We start from the raw sequence: 21,063 nt of genomic DNA, 5'->3' as shown, positions 1-21,063 counted from the left end.
AAGGCAGCCACTAGTAGTACAGTTTCACTGTGACACACTTAGATGCCAATCAGCTTTCCATTATCCCTCACTAAAACTTATTCAGAATCTATCAAACTTCTTCAAAGTTTCAAGCAATTCAAGGATTAAATGGGCTCAGAATTTGGGGTGGATATCAACAAAGGCTCCCACTCAGGAAGATACCAATATGCATGGCTGGTATGGCCTATTAAGTTATGGTAAAATGGATGTTTAAGTTTATATTAAGACTTACCCAACTTGCATGCAAAAATAAATTAAAACACTGCAAATTCAAATTAAGTTAGCCTGCCAATCCTTGCTGGCCGTCCATAGCAATGAAACGTCTTTCAGTTAGAATAAGCAATCAATTTAGGCAAGCGCTTGACAAACACTCAAATGGAAAATACAGGTTACTGATGTCATTGGAGTGTTTACATGAGTGGCACTGCAGATGAAATGAAGCATGAGCTAGGTAGTACGCTGCTGGGTTTCTCATACCATTATATATGCTGACTTTTGTTTATATTGTATTCTGCATATTCTCCTCTTCTTTGCTGTTTATGTAAAAGGACTGCAAGGAATGAGAAGAAGCTGATGCAGTCGTCAGCTGGCTCCGGTTCTCCTCTTCCATTGGTGCAGCACTCCTGGCTGCTGGGGCATGCAGGCGGTGAGCGTCCAGCATCTCCAGCAAGAGATCATAGAGTGGAACTATGTTTTTGCACTTCATATTGTACAAGTGCTCCATTCCTTTGTTGCTGTGGGTTTTAATGAAACAACAGTTACTTTCTGAATGTGCTATAAAAAAAAAGCTGTCAGCTAATCATAGCTGGGTTCAAATAAATTCCACCTTGTTCAAAACAATTAACTTAGCATCTTAATTGATGCACACTCCTTCTACAGTTTGCAGAAGTCAGCTTCAAAGAACTATTCAGGCTGCCCATGAGCAATTGCCTTCTAAAATGTGCCTATTTTCTGTTTTGCCTAAGAGGTGACCTAGAGCAAATGGACTCCTAATTTAGGCACTTTGATTACATGGTTGGGATGAATCTTGGTTTTCCATAATTGAACTTTTTTTTTTTTTTCCCTAGAAAATAACCTTTTGGCCAATTTGAGTTAATGCTATCTTTGCAAACTATAGAAACAGTAATTCACTGTGCATCTGAACTTCCTTAGTTGTTCAAATTCTTAAGAAAACAAACACCAAAAAGGTGATTAACATGAGAACAAAGAAACTCCCCCAAAAGATACATATAAAACACATACCCCTTAGCTTTTTCCTGAAAGTCTGTATGTCAGTCTAGTATTTAAAATCTTTATGTCTCAGCTTCATTAGCTACTTTGTGGTAATTAATATAATTTTAATTTTATTAACTGAGATAATGAAAATTAAAATCTGTATAACAGCAATGCCTCTTATTACTTCATAAAACTAAAATATCTACTGTGTCTTTGTATGGGCTTGTCATGCTGCACACACTCCAGCTAGTGAGCAGCTGCCTTAAGAGGTAATTACATTAGGGAGAATGACTGCTGAGACTACCAACAAACTGAATGCCTCAGGCACTTCACCTCTAATTAGCAAAGGGCACAGTGCTCTAGATTGGGACTCAGAAGATCTGCATTTTATCTTCACCCATAAGATACGTATAATGATAATAATCTCTTTTCTGAAGTGATTTGCAATCAAGCCACTTGTGAGAGGTGGCTATACAAAAGCAAGAGTTTTATTAAATCTTATCTTAAAGGAGACCACAATTTGTAAAACTAGGCTGCTGTTACATTGTTTTTCATCTGCTTGATACCTTTCAAACGGAATAACAAGGCACATAGTGTTAAAAGCAGACAGTGGCACTGTCAAAGCTAGAAGTGAAGGAAAAGGAAAAAAAAAAAAAAAAAAAAAAAAAAAAAGAAGAAGAAGAAGAAACAAATTGGGAAAATGTTTACCCCTTTCACACCATAATCCAGCATACTGTTTCGTGCAGAAGCTCCATATATACTTATGGAAAGAGGACAATGATCTATCTTTTATATAATGCACACAGTTTTCACTCCATGAATAAAAGCACAACTCCAAGCACACCTGTGCATTTGTGAAACCTCCCTGCACCTAACCTTGTGCTTGCTCTCACCTCATATGCCTGATGTGAGAGAGGATGAGGAGAAGCTGAGCCAGGCGCCGGTGCTGCTGCTGCAGGGAAAGACCTGACTTAGCCATTAAATGTATCAGAGTATCTGTGATTTTGTCCAGAACACGGTGGATATAGTCTCTCTCTTCCAGGGATTTCAAGGTGCTGGAAAGAAAAGTGTACACACCTGGAGTAGGGAGGAGAAAGAAAACAAACAAACCACAGGCAAAAATTACTTTGATAGAGTCAGACCTTGTGGCTGCCCTCTTCAGCTCTATTAAACCATAGGAGCTGCCTGTGAGAAGGAGCTACTTTGGAAGGCACCTCTGCATATAAACTTGTCATCTCCTGACAGTTGGGAAGGATGTGGTGACAGTCAGGAAACAGGAAAGAGTGGCTTAGAGAAGCACAGGGTAAAAAATAAATCTCCCAGAAAGGGCTGCTGGGCAATAGAGGCATTATCTAGGGGGCTGTACACCGAATTAATCCATTCATTTAAGGAAGAGAATAAGGAAACTAAACAGCTCACAGAAACATGAAGAACACAGTCTTGGCCATGAGACAACTTTCATCCCACCCTGAAGCCTGGATTTGGTCACTGTGGACAGAGCAGAAACAAGGGGTGGCAGGGGTCACCCATATCCTGGAGGTAGACCTGACCTCAGGCTGCTCGCCTCTCTTGATCACGCAGCTCCAAAAGAAGGAGATGCTGTTGCTACTTGAGAACTCTGCCGTACTGATTGACCCAGCCCAGGCTGTCAGCAGTTTTTCCCATTTTCTCTGCTGTTTAATGTTTGGGTTCTGGTAACTTGCTAGGCAATCTAGGACTGAATAATATGTTACAACACATGTAAATAAAACTAGCACTGGCCTCAACAAGACCCTCTCAACCAACTAGGTTGGCTATATTGAAACCCGTTTCAATATAACCATCTTTCATGGCTTCTTGAAATTGAACTACATGAAAGATTTGGACCAGGAGGAAATTTTTTCCAGAGATCAAACCATCCCCCTCCAGCAAGCCTCTCTACACCTAGAAAAAGCTATTTTCCGTGAGTAGCAGCTTCTTGGGTACATGAAACACATCAGATTTCTCCCTTGGAAGTTCCATACTATTCTACACTTTTTTACCTGGACTTCATTCTGGAGGAAAACACACAACAAATGTGAAGCATGTCACAGTAACACTATGCTACCAAATGGCAGCTGTTGCCTTCAGAACTACTTTTTAAATTTTCTGGATTGATCTTCCAACTCTAGATAGTTTGTATTAGTATAATCCATCCTTGAGTGAGAAACAGCTTAAGAAGTATGTATGCTGATACAATCAAACAGGCTTGATCATGACCTGTCTTCATTGACCTGTCTCCATAAAGTACTTGACAAATCCTGTGTTTTATGCTTTCTGCATCAACTTACATAGCCAAGAAGTAATTTGTGGGGGGTTTATTTGTTTGGTTGGTTTTGGTCCCTGGAAAGAAAAAAAAATGGTTCATGGAATTGCTATTCGTTTAGTTTTTCTTTAAAGCATCATATATAGCAAAATATGCAATCCAGTTAGGGATATTAAAAAATAATAATAATAAAAAAAAATGCACTAAAACACACACACGCAGTAACACATGTACTCCAGCTTGTTTGTACTGTTTGCAGCTGGGCATTATGCCATCAGATTTGAAGATAAGCATATTTATTCATGTGTCAGAGCAGTCAGGGAACTGAGATTACTTTTTTTTATTTATTTTATTTTTTTTAACCATCTTTGTGATGTGTCTCACATCCTCATATCATCCTGGTATGTCAAGGACCCGGTAGCTAGAAATACTGTAACCTGTAAGTAGGTTTTACAACTTTGGTCTTTTGCTCTAAAATGAAACATAAATTTGTGAGTATGTGTATATGTGAGAGAGAGGCTGTTCAAAATCAGAAACAAAACAAAAGGGCAACAGAAATACAGCACAGCTTCTGCAAACCAATAGTCAGAGCTCTTTATTTTGGTAGTGACTATTGCTTCGAATTTGATATAGACAGATAGTACAATGGCCTCTTTTCTCACAAAGCTTTGAATGATTGTTATTTTTACTGAGATGAATTCACTGTAAAGAAACTGCTCTTGGGGTTTTTCTCAGCTGGATGACTCCAGAAGCTATTAAAAAGTATAAATCAAAAATAAACAAAAAACACTCCCCCCAAAATGAAGAGACTTCAGGTAAATGCCCATCAATAACTGCCAAGAAAAATGACAATTGGTTTTGCTTTCTACCCCAAATGACTGCTCCTGCCTCAGGCCAATGACCAGAAATTTCCCCAAAAGAAATACCAGATATCCATCATAGACACACACTCACAAGCAGAGTTTTGAAACAAGAGTGCAGAAAAATTGTCTTAGCAAAGTGAAATTTAACAGTCTCAAAGGTCTTTCCAAGCTCTGAAGCAGACAGAAAGCCGAGAGCAGAATTGAATAGCTACCGGTTGGTTTTCCAGCTATATGTCATTATTGAAAAACATCATAGGAGAGAGACTAGAGACTGCACTGCCCTGTGAAAAAGCAAAGCCTACAAGGCTGTGCCCAAACAAAAAACTATGTACACAGATTTCCTCAGGGACTGCAGCGCTACTGTGCCAGTCGTTGGTATATCATGGTAAAGTTTTGCTATATACAAGTATTGCTATATACACTGATATAGGCATTGCTGTAGAGGAGAACGTCCTCTAAATATTTTCTATCACAATAAATCCTGGTTTAAAACATATTTACATTGTGTTCATTCTCACAAAACAAACCAAGGGTCTTTTTCCCTTCTATCAAGCCCCATCGGTCTGTATCTGTAGCAAGTCAGGCTGAGCAAAGAGCAAGTTCAGCTCTGTACAATGCACTCATGTAATTCTCCACCACCAAAATAAAGAAATCAATTAAAAGCACAATTCTACATGAGAAGGGAAAATCAAAAGAATAACAGTCACAGGAATGATGCATCAGGGAATTTTACAGGATACATAAAATCAGCAAAATCTTACCATCTCTGTGGACTTATCAGAAAACTAAGTAAATCAGCTGCTAAGGAAGATGTGACCAAAATCTGTGTCTCCAAAATGAAGAGATGATTACTCAAAAGTAAAACATCTGGCATTTTGTTGCCCTTTCATGTTTCTTAGAACATGAATGTTCGTAAGAAACGGCATTCTGTTATTGAGCTGAACGTGGTTTTCAAAGATCCAGTTTTGCTTTTTAGTCAAAAGACATTGCTGCAGCTTTAGAGGGGCACCTTTGGTTTTGTTATTTAGCTGGAGACAGTGATGTCCTTGTTGTTACAGACATGCTGTCTCCTTGATATCTCAGGAAAAATTTGGAAGCAGCATAAATGTATATTTTGCTTTATAAACAAAACCTTCCATCTTTTCCACACACACTGAGGGAAAATAAAAATAAAAATAAAAAAATAAAAATGTTAAGACCACATGGAAAAGCAGTAGAAAGATATTAAACAGCCTTGAAAGATGCTGTAAAAAAAAAATAATAATAATAATAAATGTCCAGCAAAAGCAAACAGCCCTGCCTCATGTGGAAAGACTAACATATCCAAGGATTTAACAACAAAATGTTTGTGTACACTTGGGGAATAAACTCCACATGGACTTTTAGAATGCAAATAGAAAATGCTTTTAAATATGAAGTGTAGCATAATTAGTGCAATTCAGTTTTGGATTTTTTTTTAACCTTTTAAGATCAGCTGATTTAATCATATGTGTATATAATATAAATAGCAGAGATGAAGAGATCATTTTGTGTGTATCTGCTGTTTCTTTAGTAAAAGATTTGAGTATATATATATGTTTAACCTTTGAGAAAGTGTAGGCTAGAATGGAGGTTTTGTTCTCCTCAAATAGGTGTAACTTCAGGGTCAGATCAACCTGCCCAGAGGGTGCTCAGTTGAGTTTTGGTATCTCCGAGGATGGAGATCCTATCATCTTTCTGGCCATCTTGTTCCAGTGCTTAAGCTGTCTCACTGGAAGGAATTTTTTTCTACTCACCTCCGAGAAAAGTCTTTCCCTGTTTTTTCTGTAACCTGCTCATAAGCTATCTAAGGACAGCTGTCCCTCACCCTTCCCTTTTCCAGGCCGAATATACCCAGCTCTCTCAGCCTCTCCTCGTAGATCACATACCATGTGTGCTTCGGAGCACATAAGCACATAACATTTCATGTGTGTCCAGCACTTTGCTTCAGGGAAGCTGGCTATATTTCACGAAGTAAAGCATCTACAGAAGTCATTTCAGAATATCTATGCCAAACAACACTTAAACAGATATTACACATACCCCAAATTATCCTATTCCTCTGCCTCTGTAATGCAGCCTAGCTTCCTAAAAGGGATCTGACATTCAGAAGCTTGTGTCCACATTCCGACCATCCTGTAGTTAACTCCTCTGACAGTTATAAAATACTTTGATTAAAGGAATGTAAAAACAGAAATAGAAAATTACCCTTATGCATAAAGTCAGTGAAAATCAATACGGACATACATTCTGTGGCCGTATTTACGTATACATTCAGTTTACAGTGTACTCAGAAATACTACAATGAGTGCAGTATGCAAACCAGAGTAGCACATGATGATCCACGTAACAATGGTATAAATTGTTTTCATCATGAACCTGTAACAGCTTAGCCTGAGCTATTCCTTCTGAGCCATCATCACCAAAGCTCTTGTAAAAATGCCAGCCTTCTGAGCAAATATAAAATTTAATTTAATGTAATAAATAAACATACAAATAAATAAAAACACTCTAAATCAGATCATTCACCAGAACATCAGATCAACTCTGACCTTCTACCGTATAAACACCATTATTTCAAACCTGTTGTGTGGTCCTGAACCTTGAAGGAGTGAAGATCCATAGCTCCTAGCCTCGCCTAGTGGGCCCATCTCTCTTATGGGAAGAAGGAAGTCTGCCTCTTACTATTACTGGATGTACTGGCTGCAGGTCTTTTTACAATTTTTTCTTAGAGAAATCTTGAAACAGAAAGCACCATTAATGGAAAAGAGATGTGCTTACAAAGGATATGCCTGACAGGGCTATGTCTAAATAACAAAATTATTTTTCTGGATCCATATTAAATACAGAAGTGGGGCAAAAACTCAACATTATAACTCGAGGACTTCACATTCAAAACTTGTACGTCTAACACATTTCATTCAAATTTCCAATTCTATGTATTTTCTAATTCTAATTCAGAACTAGATTTATTTAAGAAGATAATCACATTTGCTTATATTAGCTAAAAATCTGGAGCAGCATTGCCTTTCTGGAAGAGCATTTAACTTTAGTAAATAGTCTCCTACAATTATCAGGACAACAAAAGGAAAAAAAAAATCTCAAAATGTATTTAATTACAATTATCCCACCTTGGCATCCAAGATAAAAACAATAGCTCTTCATTCATCTAATATGTCAGGTGCTTGCCTCAGATGTCACTTTTTGGTAATTAGTGGCAATCACAATAAAATCTGAACTATATTAATATCTCATAGAACTTAATTGGACTATTTTATACATGTATATGGTTATATAAGTAAATAGTTCTGCTTTATTATTTATTTTATTTAGATCGGGTTGTTTCCATAAAAGACTAAGTGCCTGAATGGTATGACAAAGTCTGGTGTGATTAGAATCACCTTTTGATAAGAATTAATTGATTTTGCATTTCATGCAACTTGAGCAAGTGGTCTGCTAGACTACAGGATAAAAGAGACACACAGCTCTCCACATGTGCTTTGTCTGGAGGCTGATACTGTCTACAACTTTAAACACAGCAGGAAAAGTGGAGAACAAGTAAATCCTCAGGGCTGGAAAACTTTGGCATTTTTAGTCATTAGATAACAACTTAGCAGGGAACTGAATCTAAAATTTTGCCTTTGGTGCCCACATTATTATTTTAGACCTCTATCATTGTTATAAGGATGTTGTGGGTTTCATTTCTGCATCTAAAATGAATTGTCTGGAGATTTTTCTCCAGAAAAAAAATGATAATGATAATAAAAAGAAGAATGTTGTGCAACAGAAACTTTCTGCAACACTCTTCAACTTTTATTTACTTATTTCAATGATGTGATGAAGAATTCATCAGATAACTTCAGATATTTTTATCTATAGCTAGGCTTATTGTCTAGTTGTTTATTTATTTATTTATTCTAAGTTTATTTAGAATGAGATTTACAGCCTAAAAATAATTTCATCAAATATAAAGGAAGTATAAATTGCTGGCACCAGTATTAGGTGGTTGTATTTTAACATAAACAATCATGATAATCTCATTTACATCGTTGCCATTCTTTCTCTTCATTTTGCCATTGTCAAAAAAAATAAATAAATAAATAAAAAGGAAAGCATAGGCCCTGGTTTATAACTAAGTATTGCCTTTGGATGCCTGCAGTGTGGCTCCAGCTACCTCAGTGCCTTGTAATCAGGACTTTAACAAGACCTACCAATTCCTAGTTCAACACAGTGCTCCAATTGTCCTCCAAGCCAGCTGCATGCAGTGTATCAACCTCTGGTCATGTTAATTTGCTGGGTCCAATCCACACCACTGACCAGATTTGCTCTCTTTCATCCCTACCTGGTGGTTCTGCCCATATTTCTTGATAGCACTTTCAGTTGCTGCTGCCTCAAAATGAAAACATCACCAGAGACAGCAAGCAGCACTCAAACTGCATGCAGAAGCAATGACAATTACCTGAGTGACAGCAAAGCACACCACTTACCAGAATTGAGCAGGATGATGGACTTAAGGCACACAAATTCCTCCCCTTGAAGGTTCATCATGCGAAACCGAGCAGCAGTAGCCAGCAGCATGTCAAAGATTTCCACCATGCCCTCTACACATTTCCCTTGATTCCTGTGTGAATACCATCAAGGGGGAGATATTCACAGCTTTATCTTGGTAGTATGAGCTTTTCATTCCCCTGGACCATTCCCCTCCAATTTGATTTGTCAAACCTCAGAGGACTGCTAGCATGTGACTTCCTGCTTAATGCTCCCTGGTTGTATGTGTGATTACAAAAGCATGATTCCCAGTTTCCCAAATAAAATGAATAAATAAATAAATTATGTTTTTCCTGGCATTACTGTGGTGGAACATTTGAGACTGATTCAACCAAACCCTTACATTCAGGACACAAAAATGTTTAAAACTACATTTAAAACTACATTTTGATTTCTTTTTCATGTTTTGCTTTTTCTCCTTTTTTTTTTTTTTTTTTTTTTTCCTTCAACTTACATAGCTCATTTTGTACTTGTTTCTACCTGGAATGTCATAATGTTCCAATATGCTTCTCACATTTTTCATTTTTCTTCTGCAAGCAGCACACCTCCATAAAGAATAAGCCATGAACTCAGGAAGGACTCATTGGGCCAAAGTCTTATTTGTATGAGTGTGTCTGATTAAAGCTTCAACTTCACATCAGAAACCAACTCTCTTCCTACAGTACAACTTTAAACAAAGATGGTCTTAAGCTGAGGGAGAATCTTCATGCATTCACTAATAATGTCAATTAAACACTTCCCTCTGCTCACAACACCAGGTATTCTCACTCACAAATTTTCATCTTGTACATCCAAGAATTAATGAAGACAGTATGTAATTTAATGAAAATTTTGTCTGCAAATTTTCTGGTCATGGAATTTTAGATCATTTACAGTACTACCTTTTACCAAAAACTACCTACTTTTAATTTCATTAGGACTTCCTGAGTGAAATTTTAATATATAAATCTCAATGACTGATCAGAGTTGCTGACTAAAAATATACTATTTTTTATATATGGGATAAAAATTTCAGATTATCACTGTAAGAAAACGCAAAGGAAATTTCAGATGATCAGATGGCTGTCACACTGTAATTTGTACTGCAAACACAGATTAAGCGTCTCCTAATCTCACCATGGCAAAAACAACACTACCAGCACAGACACACCCACCTCATTCCTGGAGCAGCCATGTTGTCAAGACCTCTTAGCTAATGTCTAAACTCTTGCCTGAGCCTCCTTTGATACTCGCCTTCCTCTTTGACTACAGTCTGAGAAAATTCTTTGCACTTCCAGATCCTTCCTAAACCTAAACCTGGGTCAAAGAAGGGGAGAGGACATGGGTGAGCACTTGTGCCACCTTTTGAGTTCAAACCCCTGTTCAGTTTAACATGGTGCTTGATCTTAAATCTACATCTCATATACCACAGAGCAGGACATATCCACCAGTGACTATGGCATGTTACAGAAGCTATTTCATCTGCTTTCAGAAATATTTAAACAAAGCAGAACAATGTCAAGAAAAGAAACTGAGAGACACTCCCTTAAAACAGCCATCAGGGTGTTGGTTAAAAAACAGTAATATAAAAGAAATGATATGCTTATCCAGTGTATCATTGGAAGTGGGAGGTTAGGGTTTGAGTTCTAGCACTGCATCAGATACTAGGGAGATTTGTAAGCACGGCCTATGGAGCAAGATTTTCAGTCACTGTTATAGCTGCACAAATTTGATGACTTTTCTGTGAGAAAGAGATGACTCAGCCTTGGGAGTGCAGAGTAGGAATAATTTAATAAGGAGGATTGGTTGCTCCTTCTTGCTTTAGGTCCCTATGGGCTACCTACCAGCTGCACATTGAGCACTCCCTAATTCTCCCCATGCATTTCACTTGTGAAAATGTGATTTCCATTGCTCAGCAGGCACCCAGTCACAAGCTGAAACATTTGGGAATGCAATTTACATGGCCTATTCTGGCTTCTAAAATGTTCACTTAAGAAATAGTGATTTAAACTGCAGCAGCTTTTAAGAAATGACCAGCTACACTTGTAATTTCATGTATTAGGATTCCCCAGGCTACGGTAACAAGTGCAGTGTAAAAAGTCTTGGACTGATGTCTATGTCCTATGGTTGGCAGGCAGGCAGATTCAGTGCAATGTTTCATGTAGAGCACGTAATGCCTGTGGCACCTCATTCACAATGCCCTGAAGGATGAGCAGAGCTAAAGGACTGATCTCAGCCTGGTATATTTGAACTTGAAATTCAAATATAAATTGTGAATTTGAATGTAAATCGTGAATTTGTAATTCCCAGTTATGCCTCTTTTGCTTGAAGGCTGAATTTGAACATGGATTTTTCAGTGATGACTTGTCAATTATACTGCTCAATGTTAGATAGAAGAAACTCTTCAGCAAAGACCACCTTGCTGAAAAACTTCACTGGTTGGATTCAATTATATTCCTCCTCTGTTTGAACATAAATAAAATAAACAAAGGCAAAGTAGTATTTAATAGCACCACTGGCAAATCAAAAACAAATAAAAATCAGGCACTCAAAGCAAGGCATGAGAATATGAACAGTTTCTATTGCCTCAGAATCTGTTTTGTCTGATAAAATTTAAATTCAGTTGAAAGAAAACAAACATGAACCTTTACAGTGAGACAATTTCTGCTGTTTCTGGTACAATTAATATTCATGTCTATAACTAGAGGAAGATTAACTTGCACATATACAATTCAGCACAGTTTCAGAGGACTAAAAGCCTTCAATGATGTTGCAATAATTTAAATGATACCAATCATTAAGGTTAGCTTAAGAATTTAGCATTTCAGAATTAGGGAGAATTGAAAAGTATCATTAGGCCACATTGCAAACCATGCATATTAAAAAATAATAATAATAATCTTCAAGTCTGGCTAAGACATCTACTTGTTTCCTATAACCCATCAAATTACTGACAGTCAGTGTTCAAAAGAGTTCCAACACAGACTGAACAAATTGCAAACCAAGTACTTTTATTTGTAAAATTAAATAGTTTAAAATACCTTATGGAAACTCATAAAATTGAAAAGATATTTTAACAGCAAATAAGAATTATTATCAGGTACCTTTTACAAAAATATTTCAAAGAACAAAGGAATATTACAAGACAATATTCCCGTCAAGAATTTCTTGCCAATAGGTATAACTTATGGATAAGAATCTCTAGACTTGCAACATTTTGTCCATGTGCCTAAATCTCCTTGTGTGTCTATTTCCCACCAGCTGAATTCATATGATAGGTGATAAACAAAAATTATGTAAATTCAAGAGATTCTAAATACCTTCTAATCTCATTTGCCTTGGTGTGTGAAATACCAAAGAACTCCATAATAAATATTCACATGTGCAAACAACAAATTGGAAATTTTTGCTTTATTTTCAGAGCTAGGCAGCAGCTCCAACTCCACTGACATTAGTAGAAACTGCAGTGGCTCAGCATGTATGACTTGCAGGCTTCTAATCAAGTGTTTTTATTATCTAGCCTACAACACTGGTTTTCTTTGTTAACCAACAAAAACTATCTGAAATAGGAATTTCCAGTTCTCCTAAATTGCCTTCTAATTTTCTAACATAAACTGAAACTATTATCACCTCTTCACAGCTATAAGTCCAACAGATAAGAAGGCCAATCTAGGAAGGCCTAGATAACTTTCCTGGAGGACAAATTAAGCAACAGATGTAAAAATTATTTTTATCTCAACATCATGTTGTTGTCTTTGTGTAGTCAGCTTACTGAAAACAAAAAAATAATGCCTTGTTTACTGAAAAATGGTGGAGTGTATTCTTGGAAGAATCCTTAACTTTTGACTGTTGGGAAATGTTCAGGCAAGTGCTGCATAGGAGTGCTATGCACATCAATTTTAGTAAGTCTACGGAATCACAGCATCACCCAGGCTGGAAGGCATCTCAGGATGTTTATAGTCCAACCATCCGTTCAAAGTAGGGTTAGATGTGCTCTCAGACCAAGTCACTCAAGGCTTTATCCAGTCTCATCTCGAAAACATCCAAGGGTGGGTGCACAACCTCTTTCAGCTTAATTACTTCCATAGCTATTTTTTCTCCCCTATATCCAGTCAGAACCTCCTCTGCTTTAATTTGAGTCTATGATCTCAATCTGCCCTCAGTAATCTTAAAGAGTCTTGACAACCTCTCTGTAGAATTTACAAGGTTAGGTATGCTTCAAAAGCTGTCTCTTGTTCAGGCCGAACAAATTTTGTTCTCTCAGCTTCTCCTCAAAAGGCATGTGCTCCAACCCTAACAACCTTGGTGGCACTCTCTAAGACTTGTTGAAGATTTTTAACATCTTTCCTGTAACGTGAAGTGCAAAACTGTATGTGCCATTCCAGATATAGTCTAATGGGTGTCAAATAAAGGTGGAATAATTACTTCCCTTGCTCTGCTGGCTACGCTGCTACTGATACAGCCCAGGATACTGTTGGCCTTCACTGCTGCCATAGTGTAGTACTCAGACCACCTTCAGATTTCTGTTCAGTGGGACCTTAGCTCTCTTCCAGCAGAGCTGTTCCCCATCTTGAACAGGGGCAGTGAATTAAGCCCATCATAAGTGCAGGACTTTGTATTTTTCCTTGCTAAATTTCATGAGGTTCCTGTCAGTTCATTTCTCCAGCCTATCTCAGTCTATCCATATGGCAGCTCAATTCATCAGCTGCACCCCCTAGTTTCATGTCATCTGAAAATATGAAGGCTGTGCACTCCTTCTCCTCCAGGTCATTGACAAAGACAGTTAATAAGACACATCCCGTGATAAGCCCTTGAGAAACTCCAACTGCAAATAGCATCAAGATAGAGTGTGAACCATTAACAAGACACATTGTCATTTATTGAAGAAGGCAGTCAGGTTGGTCAGGCACAATACACCTTTGCTAAATCTATTCTAACTCACCCTCACCTTCTTCTCTTTAATCTCATAAATGGCTTCCAAGAGAATTTGCACTATGATTTTCCTTGGGATTAAAGCAATGCTGACTATTCAACCTGTAATTTCCCAGACTGTCTTTCTTTCCCTTTTTGGGGTTGGGTGTAAGATATGCCTTTCTCCAGTCATTGTGTACTTCCCCTGATCTCCACAGCTTTTCAGAGAAAATAGAGAGAAGCCTTGCAACAATATCATCCAACATGTTTGGGTAAAGCCCATCCCATGCACTCATATGTGACTTCTCAAGCAATCCCTGACTTAATTTTCTTTTACAAATTGAATCCTTTCCTCCTTGAACCCTGTACATATGCAAACAACCTAAGAATTTATTTAGTTTTGGAAATTTATTAGTTTTGAATTTATTCAGAATTTATTAGTTTTGGAAAAACCCTTGCTATCAGGAATGTCTTTTACAAAAACATAAGATCAAATGACAGATAAGTAAACATTAATAGAGAAGAGCATTTAGTTGAGGACAACAGGGACCTAGGGAATGTTCTCATTAAACTTTTAATTCAAAGGGAGAAGTTGAAGTTAGAGCAGATACACGCATCAAACCAAAGTCTGACTATGTAGCTGGCATCTCCAGCAACATGCTGGTTTCTTTGATTGTGGTACTTTATCCAATGAAGAGGGACTGCTGAGAACAGATGGTATCTACCAGACTAGGAGAAGGATGGTCATCTTGACCAACAGACTTGGTAACTTGGTGAGGAATCCTTTAAACCCAGCTTGTCACAGGATTCCTACGCCTAAAGTTAGGAAACAGAGGATGTGTGATTGAGAAAAGGCTATGGGGACAACATTCACATTTCTGGTTATAAGGGGGAATTCAAAGGCTTACCTCAAATGCTTGTGCTGTGACACATAAGGAGAAATGAAAATTTATACAAAGTAATATGGCTGTGAAGAGACTGGAAACACATAGGCTTGGTGGGATAGTGCACAGATAAGATAGTACACATAATTGTAGGATGGTCATGGATAGGTACAGCTTAATTAGGAAGAATAGGTATGGAAGAAGAGGAGAGGAACTTGAGCTTTGCATAAAGGGAGTCCTTGACTGCACAGACAGGAGACTTTGGATGTAGGTCAAAGAGAAAGTAATGCTGATGACTTGGAGGGCAGGAGAGATCGCTGCTGGCTGTCTGACCGAGTGGATAAGTCTTTCTATAAATAACTTGTAGAAGTGTCTCAGTAATAGGTCTACACTCTTGTGGAGGGTTTCTACATGAATAGTCTGCAATCACTAGCTAGAAAGCCACCACAGTACTATGCAAGCAGTCCAGGGAGTTTCTGGACTGTGTTGATGATAACTTCCACAAAAAGTAGTCTACCAAGGGCATATCTGTATTGACCAGTCCTCACAAAGACAGAGAAACTGATGGTGAGTGTGCTCATAGATACGAGATTTAGCTGCAGAAACCATGAGATGTGACTGAGCTCAGGATCCAGAGGTAGGCTGGGAAGACAAACAATAGACTCTGCATTTCAGAACATACTACAGTTTATTTAGGGAATTGCTATGTTGAATGTTCTTGGAGACATGATAGGGAAAAGCATCCAGGGGGATGGAAAATATTTTCAGGAAAATTTACTGAGAACTTAAGAACAGACTCATACCATCATAGAGGAAGACCAGGTATTTCAGCAGAAGATCCTCTTGGAAAAGCAAGGAGCTCCTTAATGAACTAAACAGAAAAATAAGTAAAATAAACAAAACAAAACAAAACAAAATAAAATAAAATAAAATAAAATAAAATAAATAAATAAAAGCCGTAAGCAAAAGAGTACTGAGGTGCTGTTCGAGCATTTACATCAAAATCAATTTAGAGCTAAAACTAGTGAGGGACTCAGAAAGTAAGAAGAGAAGTATAGCAGCAACAGATGGAAGTCCAGCAAGAATGAACAGTTGATGAATTGGGAAGAAAACCTAATGGCTGACTGCATGGAATAGACTGAAGCAATTGAAACTTTTTTTTTTTTTGGTCATATTTCACTGGCAAAGCCTACTGACAGCCTTCCATCTGTACCAACTCAGTCTGAGAAAGGACAGAGGCAACCAACAGTAACATATTGGCAGGTTAGGGAATTGTTTAGGAAATTAGTAGTTAGAGAAGTACTTCAAATCCATGGAGACAAATGGGGTTCATTTCAGGGTGCTGAAAGAGCAGATGGATTTTATTTGTTATTCACTATCTAAAAAAATATGGAGATTGGAACAGGTCCTGACAAAGAGTAGAAGGTTAACTCATCTCTGAAAACATAAAACAAAACAGGAAAAGCAAACAAACAAAAAAAAGCATGGAGGAGGATCCATGAAACTTCATGTTTGACCACTCTGATTGACTCTATGATGAAATGATTGATTAAATAATCAAAAGCAGGGTAGGTGCTGAGTTGCGACCTTGCTGGAAAATGGACAGCAAATAAAATAAGCTAACAGCATACTCTCATAGTGGCTAAGGCAAACTGCACATAAAGTGTTAGGATGAACGTGGCTGGAATGTGGGAGAAATTGTCCTCCTGTTCCAGCCAGTCCTGTTGAGACCATAGCAGTTTCTTGTCTCAGGTCTCTCAGCACGGGAAGGATGTTGGCTGTCTCCTCTGACTGGAGGTGGTCAGAGGCATGCAACATGTGGCCTACAAGAAGGGATGCAATTATTTGGATCTGTTCACTCTGGTGATGAGGCAAAGTATGCACTGAAGATACAGGCCAAACTGCAATCCACAACTGCTAGAAGGAGCATTATGAACCGGCTGGAATCAAGCACTTCTCAGGAGCAGTGGGTGCAAAGGGCATCTTACTGCTGCAAGCTACAGTTAGCAAGGTTTGGGCTGGATTGTGGGAGGGTGATGCAATCCCAAAGCAGGTACCCATAGAGACTGTGTATTCACTACCCTTAGAGTCTTTTAAGACTCATCTCAGTCAGCTGGCCTAAACTGGTGTTGGCAAGACTCTTCCTTCAAACAGCAGACTGGACAAAATGATCTGAAACTAACATTTTTGTTTCTAAGTAAATTGCTGGAGAAGTTCCTGAAAGAGTTTGGTTTCAGAGGGTGTAACTAGAAGAAAAAATGTATAACTAGTTTTGAGGTTTTTAACAAAGAATCCAAATATGAAGCCAGCATCTGAATAAAGAATAAAAGCAATCCTTAAATCATACAAATAATGTTTTCTGTACTAATGTAGTGGATTAAAAAAAAAAAAAAAAAAAAAAAAAAACTTTTGATTCCAGCTTCTGCATAAACCTGGCACAGAATACAAAACAGAGGAGAAAAAAATAAAAAGTTAGCCTGACTTCCTGACTTTCTCTGAATTAAAAATCTCTTCATTAGTTTAAACCTGGATTGTATTTTGGAGAGAGTTTTGAAAGGAGTACTTTCTATGGAAAGGCTTCCATTCATAATAATCTGTTCATTCTCAATGTATAGCTTCTCCATATTTCATCCTCCTTATATCTTATTCTCATAGTTATTTTATATTTGGTTAGGATTTGTTTCTAATTCATTAAATTATTCCGTCATGGAAAAGGCAAGGAAGAAATATTTATCTGTACAGTGGTAAGAATACAAATCTAGGGGAAGGAAGCATTCACATTTTTAAGAGTGGTGCCTTCAAGGTACCTTGATTTTGTTTCTTTTTTTATTTTTGGGGGGTATGGGAAGAGTTCTTTTTCAGTTGATTTACAACACTGTTTCAGTAATTAATTATCATTGTTTAAACAAATACAATATTTTTGGCTACTTATACAAAAATATGTGCCATTAGTGTCAATGCATGAATCACAGTCTCAGAATCACTCACAGCTGGGCAATTGGAAAATACAGGACTGGAGTTAGCACAGTTCAAAATGGAATCAAGGTTTTTTTTTCCATTGAAGAGCTGCTTGAGTCAGACATCTTCCAAGAAACAAAACTGAAATATCAGTTCCGAACAGAAATTTGAGAAAGGAAAACAAGCAGGATCCTTAAGAGCAAGACTCTCTTTTCCTCCATTGAGTTGGGGAGTTACACCTGTATTTCTTCTCCTAACACGCAAGTGACTGCTTTTGGTACTGTAACTATCCCAAAGCAAGTTGAAAAAAACTGTTGTCCACACACAGCAGCAGTTTTCAGCCATTGTGGCTATGTCTGCTATATCAACAAAGCAACAATTAGGATCAAGCATGAGGCTCAGATGGGTAATTCCTACCTCTTCCAATACTGATGAAATTACCAACACACCATTCTCAGGTTTGCTAAGCTTTTCTGGTGTCTGTTCTGAACCTAAAGTGGTGGCTTATTCAAAGACCAAATGGGAGATTTTAAAATACAGCCAATAAGGAAGAGGGAATTCAGGAAGACTAGGAGTGGACAAAAGACAGAACAGAACCATCAGCACAACAAAATACAATTTTTATATACATTAGTGTGTTCTATTAATAAACATTGATAAACACTTTCTACTCCTATGTGAAGTGAAGCACTAAAACATCTTGATAATGTATGCTATCAGGAAAGCTTCATCTGTAGTGGTTTTAATGCCAAATCAAACACATCCATCTGAATGTCTTAAATATTGCCAAACTGGTTTTGAAGAACCACTTAACTACTTGAGGACTCCCCCTTTTCTACAATGCTATGCTTTATCAATAGTTAAAAAGTAAGGAAAACACTATCTGCAGTGAAATTTTACTTCAGACCATCCTGCATTAAAGAAGGGAAGGGAAGACTGACTGGCTTGCAGTTCCCCAGATCTTCTTTTCCCTTTTAAAAACTGGGAGTGATGTTTCCCCTCTTTCAGTCAGTGGGAGCTTCACTAGACTGCCACAACTTCTCAAATATAATGGACAGTGGCTTAGCAACTACTTCTGCTAGTTCCCTCAGGAACTGTGGATGTATTTCATCAGGTCCCTGTGTTGGGTCTGTCTGGGATAGAGTCACCTTTCCCTGCAGCAGCCCACACAGTGCTGTGCTCTGTATTTGTAGCTGGATCAGCACTGATATCACTCCAGTGTTGTGTCTATTGCTGCATAGTGCTGGCACAGCATCAGGACTCCTTCCAAGCCCCCAAGAGCCAGCAGGCTGGGGGTGGGCAAGTGATGGGAAGGGGACATCGCCAGGGCAACTGACCTAAACCAATCAAAGGGATATTCCATAACACATGATGTCACACTCAGCAATAAAAGGTGGGGGCTCTCGTGGGGGAGGGGGCGGTTCCTCCTGAACAACCACTACTCATTTTGAGGCCCTGCTTCCCAGGACGTGGCCGAACATCGCTCGTTGATGGGAAGTCGAGAATATTTTTTCTTCCTTCTCTCTGTGCTTCTGCGCGAACTTATTGTTTCTTTGGTTTGTTTGTTTTTTGCTTTGTTGTGGTTTTGTTTTTTTTTCTCCCCATTCTCTTTCCTTTTAATTAAACCTTTCTCATCTCAAACCTCGAGATCCCTATGTTGTATTTTCTCCCCCTTTCTCTTTGAGGAGACGGGGAGTGAGAGAGCGGTGGAGCTCAGCTGCCCACCTAAGTAAAACCACCACAGTCCCATGGACTTGTGCACCTTTAGGTTCCTTAGCTGGTCTCAAACCCGACCTTCTCCTAAACTTCCTCTCCTAATTCTTTTCCTTGTACTATCACTAGATACCAGGAAGAAATGAGCACCACACCCCCTTTGGGATATGACTGTACTTCCATCTCCTCTACACTTTCTATTTATCTTTGCGTTGTTTAAGAACTCCTTATTCATTCATTCAGGCCCTCTGCCACTCTTGCTTGACTTTCTGCATGTCAGGATGGACCATTTTTGAGGCTGGAAGAGGTGATCCTTGAAAATCAACCATCTTTCTTATATCACTCTTCTTTCTGTAGGACTGTATCCTACAAAATTCTTCCAATCAGGTCTCTGAAACAGTGAAACTCAGAACAGTGTTTGGATCCTGCTCTTTGGTTCTTGAACTGCACTGTTCCATCATCAGTCCAGCAAGGTCTGTCCCCAGTCTTCACACCTTTGACTGGTTCTTTCTTTTCTGTATAGCTATGACATCAGGTGAAGCACCTCCCTATATCAGCTCTTCAAGCACTTGTGTTATAAATTTATCATCAAGCAATCCAGAAAGCCCCTGGATTGCTTGTGTCCTGCTGGGTTGTCCCTCCAGTAGCCCATTAATCCTGACCTCAGCTGGCTCCTCATCCATTCCTAGCAAGATCGCCATGCATTCCCAGTGCTCACTTACACACAAGGCAACTCCCCTTCTTGCTGTCACAGCGTGTCCTTCCTAAAGAGTCTGTAGCCATCATGTGCAGCTTTCCAGATATGTAAGCTGTCCCATCATGTCCCTGTGTTGCTAACGGCATTATAGTCCTGCAACAGCACATAGACTTAACACTTAGGCTGGACCTCTTTCTACCTGGTTCTGGAGAGACCTTGAAATCAAGGTTTCTCCTGTCTATGTTACCCTGAAATTGCCAGCACAGTCTACCACCTGCCTCAATGGATTTTTGGGTCGTCACCTCCCCCATCATACTCAGTTTAAAGCTCCCTTCACCAGGTTGGCCAACCTGGGGACAAGGATGCCTTTATCCCCACTTGGTAAGATGGATCCCATCTCTTCCTAGCCATCCCAGTCCTCAGAGTAGGTCCAATGATTATAAAAGCTGAATCCCTGTTTTTGACACCAGCTATGCAAACAGCTGTTGACCTACACGAGACCTTCCTCAAGCCCCTTCCTCAGAACCATGTAGTTATGACCAAGTATCTTTCCTGGCTAGATCAATAAAAGGTTCTTCTACCTAGGCAGTTAAAGTAAGAGTATACTCTATATATCAACACTGATGAATCAGGTCTGAAATATATATACAATTAAACACTGTCATACCTTTTTTTTTTTTTTTTTTTTTTTTGAGGCAAAAGATTTTAAATGGACCCATAGATAAGATAAGGGAAATCTCTAAAATGCTGCTATAATAATTATAAGAAATCTGTGGGGTTTTTAATTTTTATTTTTAGCATTTGACAATATTTAAATTAGAAAATTTCTATGAAGGCTGTCGATAAAGGAACAGTAAAAACAATAATTTGCTGAAGAATTTTATACAGGAAGGCCATTTTCAGTTTAATTTATACTCAATCTGAACCACCTTAAAGCTAAAAATACTTCAAAATCTTCATATCAAAAATTCA

General features: G+C 38.3%; 1 protein-coding gene across 1 annotated transcript in view; it reads right to left on the bottom strand.

Moving 5' to 3' along the window:
* Window positions 1–520: 520 nt before the first annotated feature.
* The window catches only part of ESR1 (estrogen receptor 1), a 111,252-nt gene continuing 90,709 nt past the window's right edge, over window positions 521–21,063 (bottom strand). Inside the window, exons 6-8 of the mRNA XM_032184990.1 lie at window positions 8,889–9,022; window positions 2,130–2,313; window positions 521–755 (exon numbers count right to left, since the gene is read on the bottom strand). Of these exons, the coding sequence (XP_032040881.1) occupies window positions 521–755; window positions 2,130–2,313; window positions 8,889–9,022 (553 nt within the window). The remainder of the gene's footprint in view (window positions 756–2,129; window positions 2,314–8,888; window positions 9,023–21,063) is intronic.

The sequence above is a fragment of the Aythya fuligula genome, chromosome 3, assembly GCF_009819795.1.
Source record: "Aythya fuligula isolate bAytFul2 chromosome 3, bAytFul2.pri, whole genome shotgun sequence".
In the NCBI taxonomy this organism is placed as follows: Eukaryota; Metazoa; Chordata; class Aves; order Anseriformes; family Anatidae; genus Aythya; species Aythya fuligula.
Note: the sequence above shows the minus strand (reverse complement) of the source record. Positions and strands in the feature narration are given on the sequence as shown.